This window comes from Zingiber officinale, chromosome 2A, assembly GCF_018446385.1.
Source record: "Zingiber officinale cultivar Zhangliang chromosome 2A, Zo_v1.1, whole genome shotgun sequence".
In the NCBI taxonomy this organism is placed as follows: Eukaryota; Viridiplantae; Streptophyta; class Magnoliopsida; order Zingiberales; family Zingiberaceae; genus Zingiber; species Zingiber officinale.
Genome location: NC_055988.1, coordinates 20,935,168 through 20,947,478, shown reverse-complemented (window position 1 = coordinate 20,947,478; position 12,311 = coordinate 20,935,168). Strand labels below are relative to the sequence as shown.

Here is a 12,311-nt window from a genome sequence, read left to right as displayed (position 1 = left end):
CTGTTATTTTCTGTCTTACAAAATTTGAGTGAATATCAAGGAATTAATTGAGGGAAAAATTAGAAATTCTACCTGCATAATCATTTGTAGAAGATGCATACAAGTCATTGTGCTTGAAAGCCATCCACTATTAGCAGATATATCTATCATTGCTTGGATGATACGTATACTCTGGTCAAGAACAGATTTTAAGTCTGTAACGTAGTCAGTGATTGGCAATTCAATGCGAGAGAAATGTGCCTGCATGCAGCAAGATAAAAAAGCACAAGCTAGTAATTAGATCATAGAATGCATATACAAGATTAAATCACTTCATTCCAATCTAAATAATTCCACTAACCTGGAAGAGTAAATTTGCTTTGACATGTGGATCATCCAAGCGCCGTTCATCCACCATGTATGGAACCTTTTCAGATAGTGCTTTATTGTGATTTTCCTAGAATTGTAGTAACAGTAGAAAGGTCAAATACTCAGATCCTTAGAAGATGAAGATGAATGAAGTGTTGCTGTGATTACATGGATATGACCTAATCATGACACCAAAAATCAACAGACGTGTAAATTACCTAAGCAGAAGACCAGTAGCAAAGTTGTATCATACTTGTGTATACAACTCAATACTAAGGCTACAAAGAATTAACAAATACATACTGAGCTTACATGGAAATAGACAGAAAAATCATTCTCTAGATGCTAGTAAGCTTCTATCTCTACATACTCACATACTCATTTCCCCCTCTCCGTGGTCCCTCTTCGCCAGATCCATCTCAGCCCGTCAACTGCTATCACACCCACCATGTGTCTTTCTCAAAGGTAGTCTACTCTCTCTCTCTCTCTCTCTCTCTCTCTCTCGTCGTTCCTCCCCTCCAATATTGGTGCTAAAGCGTGTTGATGTCGATAAACGGGTGGAACTATAAATTTCACTTGTGCCGATTGGCATAGCTCGACACTTCAATCTTTGGCTCAAGCTATTAGGAAAAGGATCAATCTATATACCTTTATGCTTAATAATTCAATGTGTAATCATTTTATTTAAAATGATTGAAATAATTTACCAAATGAGAGAGGCGAGTAATCAACTAAACTAGCTAATAGATTGTTGCACCTATTTGCTTCATCCCGTAGTGTTGCCATTCTAAGAAATTGTAATTTATCTTAAGAATTCATACAAAGAGAAATGAGAAAGTGCCACGTTGATGAATACCCCAACGGAGTCACTCCCACAAAAATCTTTTTGTAGCTTTGTACCTATGTTAAGAGCGTCTGCATCTTTTTAACAGTGGCCATGAAGGAGCATGGAGTTGCAGAGTGTGAACACATTGCACATGACAATTTCAACATCCACACGAGGAAATTAAATGGAAACTCAAATGGAAGTGTTAAAACCAATAGAAAAGACGAAGATCACAATACATTAAGTTCACACTAACTTAGTGGAATTTTGTAGGAAAATATAAAACTACAACATTTATCAAAAACAATCAAAAGGATAGAGTTGTTGAGGACACTATCTTCACTATCCAAGGTTAATTAGAAACGGCTTGATATTTTCCCATCAAAAGAAATCAATTATTGGATATTCTAACAAAAAGGAATGAGCGGTGCATATTAGGGCAATGTTGGGCCATGTTGGATGGTTAAATTTTAGGCAAAGTGCAACCAAGAAACTTTTTGTTGACAAAAAATATTGTTTGCTTAAAAGAAAATTTCACATTCAACATGGGCGTTCCAAAATTACCTAAGAATTGTTCATCTTAATGTGAATAGTTCATCTTAATCCTGTCACAATTTTCTATTGACCACATGTGGTTTAAGGTTTAAAATATTGAATCGTGCTAGAGTTTGAGTCTAGTCGGAACAATACAATTTTGGTATCGTATCATATTTTTTATACTAATTTAATTGAATTACTAATACTAACATGATTAACTTTGCTTAATATTAGTCGCAACTTTTGACTAACTTTTTAATATATTAGATTGCTAATACATAATGCTTGTGTGCATTTGTTGATTGATTAGATAATGAAATCACCTCTATTTTTAGAGTGAAATTTTTAAAAAATGTAACTTTAGACACTTGTAAACTATAAACTTCTTTCATTTGATTTGCACAAATAATTTTGCAGATAGAACATTGGAATGAGCAAAAAGAAAATGAGACCCCTAATTTGACTTTGAAATTTGAAATCTTGGAGAAATTTTACATTTGAAGGTGTGAGAAACTTCTATTTTTTGTTAGAAATGAATGTATATTATTATAGGTTTATATAGCTGTATTTGAAATTTCTTGGTAAGTATTTAATAAAAACTTTGATCATTCAATATCCCTTTGTTCCTTGTATTTTATTTGAAAAAACATAAAAAGCCTCTTGGATATACTAAAGTAATTCAAAATTATGTAATCTAGTTCAATCGTATTTAATTGGGATAGAGTTATTTTTTGGAGGTTAAGAATTATATTTGATTCCCTAAGCTTCTTGCATACTCTCAATGCTTGATTTCTTCTCTTCTCTGCCCCAATCTCTCTCACTCTTCAACAACGTCCTCCTCTTGTTGCTATCTGTCATCATTGCAGCACCCATTGCCAATTCTCTCCCGCTAAAGTAATCTTCTTCCCTTCAAAGCCTTCTCCCTCTCCTTCACTTCGTTAGTTCCTCTTCTCCCCCACTTTCTCCACTGTGTTTCCATGGTGACTTCTCTTCCTCAGCCTCTCTTCTCTCTCTCTCTCTCTCCCTCTTTCTTTCCACTGTTAACTACCGCTCCAGTGTTGGAGTTGCTACTGAAGTGTCTCGTTTACCAACCTATAGCGACACAAATAGCTTGGCAATTGAATCCATGACATGGTTCTTAATCATACTCAAATGAAAGAGATTGCAAGTGCATACAGGCTTCCTGTGAAGCAATGCAAATAGTACCCTTCACCCAAAGATAATTTCAGTGTAAAAAAAACCGAACCATTATCTTTTTAGTAAACAGTGATATATTTCTAATAATATTCTCAAAGATTATTAACTTCAAATTGATTGTTTTTTTATTATTCTTGGAGTATCCTATTTTATATTTTTGGAACTAAATTAATTGTCAGCTTTAAGCCTTGCCAAAACTTAAACCAAGCCACAATAGATATGCTTTCACAACCATTGATCTTAACTATTTTTTCCACTAGCATACTATGCAAGAATGAAGAATCATTGTAAGCATCTTAGCATCCAACAAGTAAACCCCAAAGAAAAAAAGGTGATAAATGCTTGAAGCTACGGATGAGTGCCCTTTGTCTAGCACACCAATGCACAAATTGGAAATTAAGAGTGGTTCAAAGCACCAATAGTTCAAGACTGATGTGTCAGATTATTTCACATTTTATGTATCTATTCAACAAAAGAAACTAGCAGGGGAAAAGTATAACAAAAATTTCTAGACAAGATCTACTAAAACAGAGTGATGAAGATGCAGGGCAGACCTCATTATGACGTACAGGAAGCTCATCAAATTCAGATGCTGCAGAAAGAATACCCAGAAATGTCTACAATTTTTTTTGTCAGAAGCAGGTAAATCTTAAAATTTCTCCAATTACAAGGAAAATGTAAAGAAGATCATGTAATAGTTTCCTTACTTCAAGTGAAGTATCAGGGCCTATGTTTGCTCCAAACATAGAAACTGTTCTGTAGCTTAGATAATATTGAGATGCAATGGAACCCAACATCAAAGGCTCCACCGAATTTTCATTTATCTTGATGCAACCACTATCCTCAAGAACTTCAAATGTATTTAATACTAAGCTGTGGGATAAAGTTATAAACAAGTTGAATGCCAAAAAAATGGAAAATAAGATTGTGACATTTAGCTATTGATGGATACCTTGAGAGAAAAGAATTCAAAGTATTGGCATCAGTATCTTCCAATCCATAGTAAGAAGGATTCAAAACCTGTCATGGAAGTTTAGGTTTTTAATGAGTTGGAAAAACAAAACAAGCATAATTTAAGTAATTTCAGTTAATGTTGATTTTTTAATCACAAAAGTTCATCATAAATGAGCCCTAAACACATTCGTAGTTTCTGAGTCGAGTAGTGTTATCTTGACCTCTCCAATTTACAATTTGCTATTCTTCTATGAAGAAATGTCATTATTAATGTGTTCAAAAGTGTAATTCTGGAATTTTTTACCGTCCACTTCACACTATATTTATTTATTCCATTGCTAAAGTACTAAATTCAAGTTATAATAAAATAATATATAATGCTAACTTAATAGGGAAACTTATGTTTAGGGATACTATGACTAGCAGATTAGAATATTAAATTTTTAAACAAAAAAATGATTAATTAAATTAGTTGATCACTTATCTGAAAATATGAAATATAAGGAAACAGCTAGGTCTAATCTAGAGCTATATTCTTGCACTGAGCTCTATCTAAGGAGAAGCTTAAGCGAGGGTGTCACATTTAGAGAGAGAAACTCTCCCTTCTCTCTAGGGAGAAGTCGATGGCAAACCATTCTGGAGATCTGGATGGTACAAGTGCTCATATCCTTTGGGTTCTAATCAAGAGGGTGGGTTTGTGATTAGCTTCCTTGTACCACATTTTCTCTGAGTGAGATCTTCTCACGTGGGGAAGGAGGTATCCCTTGGAAGTTAAGGTATCTCAGAATTGGTTCTTTGAAATTTTGTAAACATGTAGGAAGAAAGCTCCTCCTGTCGCTAGAATTGGTTCATCTGGGCGGGGTTCTTGTGGGTGGTGAACCATGGATAATCATCCTCTCAGACGCCAGTGACAACTCCTCCTGCCAGTGCTGGACTGAGGAAGAAAGCTGACGTGGGCAGGTGATGTGGAAGATGAGGCTGACGTGCCTTGTGTAACCCAATCAGTGGCTACATTGGATCCTTGTGGCTGGATTTCGCACAAGGAAAATCCTCGTTAGCAGATTTATTTGGAAGGCTAGCAGTTTCTCTCCTTTTATTTCTGGATTTGGGAGGGCAGATCTTGGTTATCTTTGGAAACAATCAATTCTATCCATAAAGGCTTTCATATCCAATTTTGATTTTCCTTCACTTAAACGGCAAGTTTCAGAATTATTGGATATTCCATCCGGACTTGGAAAGGAGCAGAATTTGTCACTAACATTCCAAAGTTGCCAACCTACCAAATCTGATGCGACGCAAGGGGCAGTAAGCAACAGGGAGCCATGCTGTGGTGGCTCCTCCATCGAGGACAGTAACCGTACCTCTTCCTCTTCCTCAACCTATTGCACAAGCTGATGGAGAATCAGGTCAGGTTGATGATAGGCCACAATTACAAGAGAAAGTGGCACCGGCGGTGTCACAAACCGGAGTGACATCAACTGAATCACCGGAAGAAGATGGGCATCCAGTCGTATCACAGGCTCAGGGGATGGATGGGAGACCTAAGGGGTCAAGAAGATGGGCTGATCTTTTCTCCTCAAATAGGTTATTTGCCCAAGATAATGCCCTCCAGTACATGTTTTCTGAAATAAGGAACGAGTGACATTGGAGGATGAAGATGTTGACACAATCAAGACGACGATGGGAGATTGTTTGGTAGGGAGGTTTGTTGCTTGTTTCCCTGGTTGGCCCGCAATCAAAGCCATGGCAAAGTGTTGGAATGTCAAATATGACAAAAATGTCCACAAAACTATGTGGCTGATCTTCAAATTTCAATCTGCAGAGGTCATGCGTGGGGGACCTTATGTTGCATTCGGTTGTCCTTTGTACCTGAAACCACTTCCAACAAGGTTCTTCTTCCGCTCCAGAGATTACCTGTGTGGGTACAAATATTTAATTTACCACTAGAATGTTGGACCATTCGTGCCCTAAGCAAGTTGGCTTCAATGATTGGCTGACCATTATTCACTGATCAAATGACGTGTCAACGTAATTGAATTAATTATATGAGGGTGCTAGTAGAGGTTGACATCACGAAGGAACCACCGGATACAATCCCTACAATCCTCCTTGGAGGCATGGAGGCAGATCTTCCCCTTTTCTTTGAATCCAAATTCAAACTTTGTTTAAACTGCCATCACATGGGACATTACCAAAATCAGTGCGGAGTTGGGACTGAAATCCAATCAGCATCACATGTTAATTCAACATTCAGGGACTGTGATAACAAGCTAGCAACATCCACACTGGACGGAAGGTTTGAGTAGGCAAGCACTGCTGGTACAAGGACCTAATGATTTTGCTAAACAATCTGGGTTCCACTAGGAAAGGAGCTTGCTGTCCATCATCAGCAACTAAATACATTGGTAGGCAAGGAGAGTATTGTACAGAGAGATGATGACTCGATGTGCCCTAAGATGATTGAGAATGCAAAGGTGTTAATCACTGCAGAAAATCCAATGAACACTCATCATCCAGTTCCGGCAGTACCAAAGCCGGTGAGTCAAGTTAATGAACAACCGGCTTTGCAGATAGGTGTGGGAGTTGCTTCTCATTAGGTTGTTCAGAAGGGTAAGGACCTTTGCAAGGGGACATCAGGAAATGGGAGTCCAATATCGGAGGAGAGGCTATAGAAGACAAAACCAGATTCCTATGGTGCAACAAAATAGGCTGCTAGAAAATGTTACTGCCTGTTCCGGAGGGAACTTAGAAAACATATCTTCCAGTTACTCACACAAAGTAAAGGCCCTAGCGACAGAGGGCCATGGCTGGCTCATCGTGTCAGGTAGGACAAATAGAGGGTTGCAGCATACACATACCTCTGGACGGCACAAGCCGTTTCAGACCGCATGAAGATCGGTTCTTGGAACATTTGAGGCCTTAATAAAGGCCTCAAGCAAAAGGGGGTGAAGTCCCTCTTTCGCAGTGCAAAGTTATGTATATTGGGTGTGTTGGAGACAAAAGTATTGGATGAGGGATATCAAAAGTTGAAGTTACGCCGGTTCCAACATCTACAAGTGAAACAACAAGACAACCAAGGGAGTAGGAGCCGTATACTACTAATTTGGGATGACCAGAGGGTTGATTTGGAGGAGATGGAGTGGCATGAGCAATTCGTTCACTGTGAGGTTCGTTGCAGAACGTCTCTTAAGTTCATTGTGATCATGTTTATCTATGGTCAGATTACCATGGTGGGGAGGAAGGTGTTGTGGGAAAGGCTTCAGCACATTTCTGCAGATATGGGAATGCCATGGTTGGTCCTTGGGGATTTTAATTCTTACTTAATGGCTAAGGACAAGTGCGGAGGGTTACCAGTCACTCAACATTGCATTGCGAATTTTCATAATTTTGTGAGCCTTGCTGGATTGGAGGATTTATCATATACAGGCTGCAGATACACATGGACAAATGGTAATATATGTAGCAAACTGGATCGAGCGCTTATTAATAGAGAATGGTTAGAGGCTGAGTTACAGAGCTTCATGGAATTCCCACCTCCTGGATGTTTATCAAATCATTGGTCTCTATCTTGGGTGAAGGAGTCTGAATTCAGAAGTCATTCAAATTCTTTAACATGTGGACCCAACATGACTCGTTCTCGCAACTAGTAGAAATGAAATGGGTGGAATACAAGTAACAATTGGAACGCAGTAACAAACAATATGAGCTCATGGGTATAACTCTAAATTCTTCAAACACTCTTGGGACATTGTGGGGGCCGGACTTCACTGTTGTGGTTATGGAGTTTTTCACTAGCGAGGGATTACTACGGAGATGGAATCACACTTTGATTGCGCTTGTCCCGAAATCAGCCCATGCTAGCATGGTGACCGATTATAGACCAATCTCCTGTTGTATGGTATTCTACAAGGTCATCTCTAAGATATTGGCTTCGAGATTATCTGAGGTAGTATGGAGGGATACTTCATTAATCTCAAGCAGCTTTTGTTCAGGGACGTCTCATTACAAAGAATATCCACCGAGAGCTTTTCCGGAGATACGAAGCACATCTTCCCAAGATGCATTATGAAGGTTGACCATCAAAAGGCCTTTAACTCAGGGAGTTTCTATGTGAGGCGCTTATTGATTTACAATTTCCTACAAAGTTCACATCCTAAATAATGGAGTGTGTAACCACTATATCATTCTCTCTGGCCATTAATGGGGTCTTTTGGATTCTTCAGAGGAGCAAGAAGGCTACGGCAAGGGGATCCTCTCTCTCCTTACTCGATAGATACACCAGTGCACGGTCAGTTCAGATGTTAGACTCCATCCTCGATGTGGTCATCTTAGATTAGTGCACTTGGTATACCCGGATGACTTATTATTATTCATTCAGGGGATGAGGCATCAGTGGGAGCATTATCTTCTTATTTGCAGATATTTGGAGTGTCTACAAGACTTCAAGTTAATCACCGAAAGTCGAACATCTATCTAGCTAGAGTGGATGACTCGACGCGCATGCAGCTCCTTTCTCTTACGAACTTCTAGGAGGGGACTATGCCCTTTTGATATTTGGGGATATTGCTTGCTATTGAGGGTCTACAAATATCGGATTATAGCTCACTCCTTGACTCTCTAGTACGTTGAATTAACTATTAGCTGAAGAAGACACTCTCTTATGAGCGAAAGAAAACTCATCACCTCGATGTTACAAGGAGTGGAGTGCTTTTGACTCTCTATACCTCCTATCTCCCTTGGTATTATTGACCGCATTTATAACATTTGTAGGTATTTTACGTGGGCATCCAAACACCCCAGAGTGTCTTGGGAGGATACATGCTGGCTCAAGGAAGGAGGATTGGGATTCTGCGACTTGAAAGCTTAGAACCTTGCCTTACTGGCTAAGGTACGTACTTTGGCGGATACAGGAAAAGGAGGATGCTCTTTGGATCAAGTGGATGCGTCGTACATATTTGAGGTGAGCGAACGTATGGGCTTGGGAGATGGTGCACTCGGATTCCCCGCTGATCAAGTAGTAGTTGTAGATCCGTGACCTCATCCTTACGGCTATTGGGTCGCTAGCAAGTGCTATGCAGAGGTTGACAGATTGGTTTCAACTGTGGAAGCCCTACATCCAACCTAACCATGCAATTACGCAAAGGCGACTTCCCACTAGAGAGACTGACTGGACTGCCTGGAGGATCGGTGTTGTGCCTTTTGTAAGCGAAAGACAGAGTCACAGGAGCACTTGTTCTTTGGGTGCCCTCCTATAGCGGTCTTATGGCGGAGGATCAAAGAGTGGTTACATATGAGGCAGAAGATGTCTACCTACCAGCAATGCTACAAGTCTTTGGACGAGTCTTCAAAGGAGGTCGTCTCTTGATTTAATCAAGACACCTTGCGATGTTAGCTTTGATACACTTTGTATGGAGATCTAGGAACAGTTGCATCTTTTGATGAGGGACAGTTGGAGAGATAAATTTTTTAGAAATGTACAAATCCATGTTTACTAGACTTTGGGAGTGTTTTCTGATCTGATACTGATTTCAGGGTATTGTAGCTTGGTCTTGCTTTAATATATATATTTTACTTATCCAAAAAAGGAGAAGCCTAAACAAAACAACTGATGGTGATGATTATGAATATTTTTTAAGATTAACTGTAGATTGGGCATGGAGTGAACTAGCCCAAGACCAATTGAATAAATTAACCTAATGGTGCTATATTTAACTGCCGACAGTAACAAGATATAAATACAATGTGACATGGCTAGTGGTTAGCTTTGATGAAGCACCCCATGATGAATTTGTGTGCATGAGCAGATTAGATTCTGATGGTCACTTCCTTTCAACTAAATATCAAGATGTAAGATTACTGAAAGGGAGCATAAGTGACACACAAAGCAATACAATGGGATATATGGGGCTCAAGCTCCCAGCTGAGCACATTGAGTTGTGGGGCAAACAACCTAGCTAGGTTATGGGGACAATCTGAACACAAAAGTGATTTTCAATTAGAGCTTCATATGGGTTACCCCTGCCCCCAACTGATTTCACAACCCCAACCCATTTGTTAAGGCCTAAGCTTCATAGTATGTACTACTAAGTTCTAGGATAACATAGGATATTATCTAGTCTTAACATTTGATCTAGGATGGGTAATTTCTTATTAGTTTATCATTTCCTTTCAAAATAATAGTGTGTGTGTGTTTAGTTGGCTCATACGCTAGATTAAAGCCATAAATATAGATATTTTCATAACATAATCAAACGGATTAATCTGATTGATTTTCAATTCAAAACTTCCCCCTTTTGGCCAAATTAGAACTCAAGTAGGTGAAGTCATTGCTTAAAGATCTACTTCTCAACTTAAAGTGCATTACGGTGGCTCTAATACCATGTTAGGAGTTAACCCAGCTAGTCCCCTCTACCTATACTTATGATTCATCTTTTATAACTTTTTCACCCTATACTATATGGTATTTGTAATCAGATCAAAAACAATCAGCATTTGATGAAATGTAAAAAGAAAAAGAAAACTGAAAAAAAAAAGGGGAAAAAAAGAGACAGTTAGAAACACCAAGACCCATACCCTAACAAACACTTTACCGAAGTTCAATTAACTAACTTTTTCAAAATTGATTGTTACCTGTAACTGAGTCCCAGCAATTAATGTTTTCAAAGTAGCTTGATTTTTATATGGATCAATTGAGTTGAATGGACAGCGGTTAAGGCCAATTCAATTTAATCTAAAAATCATAAATCAATTGATATTTTGTTCCTTATATATAGGATATTAATGAAGTCAAAGAACAATGTTTAAAATCTCAACCCCATTCAGAGTTTTGGCCAAAGACCAGAACCATATTGTTTATTGTTTCAAAACATTGTAGTTCCGTGAGGAAGAAGGAGCTCACGGACTTAGGCAAGGGTTGTAGATGACGTTTAACGACGAAAGACGCTTGGGATCAGTAAAGAATCACGTCCAAACGGTGGAAGATACTTAGGCTTGGGGAAGGGCCACAGATACATGACAGAAGACAATACAGGGTCAAGGAACAGTGAATGATATTCGACCTTGTGGAATGGTCGCGAACGACAATCGAAGAAGATGCTTGTGATGATGGCAGAATAACATAAGGAGTTCTATCTCAAGTATTGAGGTATTAGAGCTTCTTGCATGTCAGTTGGTAAGCGAAATGAAAATTTTGGCTTTTCTCAACTAACACGGCTAGAGATTTGAAACACCATCATTAACTTTACTAAATTCATGCAACTTTTGACTTGGCATCATCTAACTGAAAAACAAGTGCAAGAAGAAAAAAAGTCCAGTTCCCAACTTGGATATTCAAATTCATATCAGATCCAAGCCACCCTGAGTAAAAATCACAAAAGAGAAAATTCATATTTGAACAGATGATCACAGACAAGGCTAGACTACAACATACTGAAATAATTTAGAAATGAAGAGTTACCATATGTCAGCACAGGTCATCATGGCATCTTACTATTAAAACACAAGCAATAGATGAGAAGGCACAATCGACTGGTAAAAATTGATAATTCTAGTGTAAATTAAAAACACTTCTCCCAAATTCATGTTCAAGATACAAATTTGTGAAATGCATGCAAAATAAAAAGACCAATATGGTAGAAAGTAATAAAGCAAGAAGAAATGGAAAAATAGTAGACATAGCTTAAGCAGTCTAGTTGACAGCTTAGCTATTTAATGAGAGGAGTCAAATTACATAGAAGATTCATTGCTGATTACTAGTGATAACAACATGCATTCTATCGGTATTTTTGCGTGCTCATGTGTGTGTTCCAAAGAGAATATAAGCAAAGGTTCTATATGTTAAAGAAAAAACAAGTAGAATGATACAAACAAAGAATGCAAGCAATTGTTTTCAGAGCTTCTAGCAACAGAAAGTTATACCAGTCTACGAAATAGAAAAGTCCATGTGAGATAATGAACTGCATCCTCTTTATGGCTGATTGTACCCGAAACAACCTCTGCGTTAATATGGTCATGCAAATGTTCCCGCAGATTACTTTCAACAGGGAATGGTTCATAAAGAAACTGCCGCAATCAAACAAAATGTCATATCCAAACTTTTAACAATGTTCATCAGATTTGAAAAGTAACAAAATTAACCTTCTTATAGAAGCTTTTCTTTGGTTCATGGACAAGGATTACAGCCTTTCCATGCTGATCATATTGTGGACGACCAGCACGGCCCATCATTTGTAATATATCAGTTATAGGGAAATCAACATATCTCTTGGCTTTTCCATCATAGTATTCAGTCCCCTGTTACCAACACAAATGTAATGAGCAAAGGCTGTGTGTATACAGTTTCTCAAACAAAAAATAACCTAACCTTTATGATAACCAGATGAGCAGGCAAATTAACACCCCATGCTAATGTGCTTGTACACACAAGAATCTGTGAATGTATAAACAAAGT

General features: G+C 38.3%; 1 protein-coding gene across 1 annotated transcript in view; it reads right to left on the bottom strand.

Annotated features, from left to right (window-relative positions):
• LOC122040915 (DExH-box ATP-dependent RNA helicase DExH14-like) overlaps positions 1–12,311 on the bottom strand; it is a 77,625-nt gene that overhangs the window by 8,251 nt on the left and 57,063 nt on the right. Inside the window, exons 38-45 of the mRNA XM_042600406.1 lie at positions 12,225–12,290; positions 11,999–12,154; positions 11,780–11,923; positions 3,861–3,928; positions 3,616–3,781; positions 3,463–3,525; positions 341–436; positions 73–240 (exon numbers count right to left, since the gene is read on the bottom strand). Coding sequence (XP_042456340.1) covers positions 73–240; positions 341–436; positions 3,463–3,525; positions 3,616–3,781; positions 3,861–3,928; positions 11,780–11,923; positions 11,999–12,154; positions 12,225–12,290 — 927 coding nt within the window. The remainder of the gene's footprint in view (positions 1–72; positions 241–340; positions 437–3,462; positions 3,526–3,615; positions 3,782–3,860; positions 3,929–11,779; positions 11,924–11,998; positions 12,155–12,224; positions 12,291–12,311) is intronic.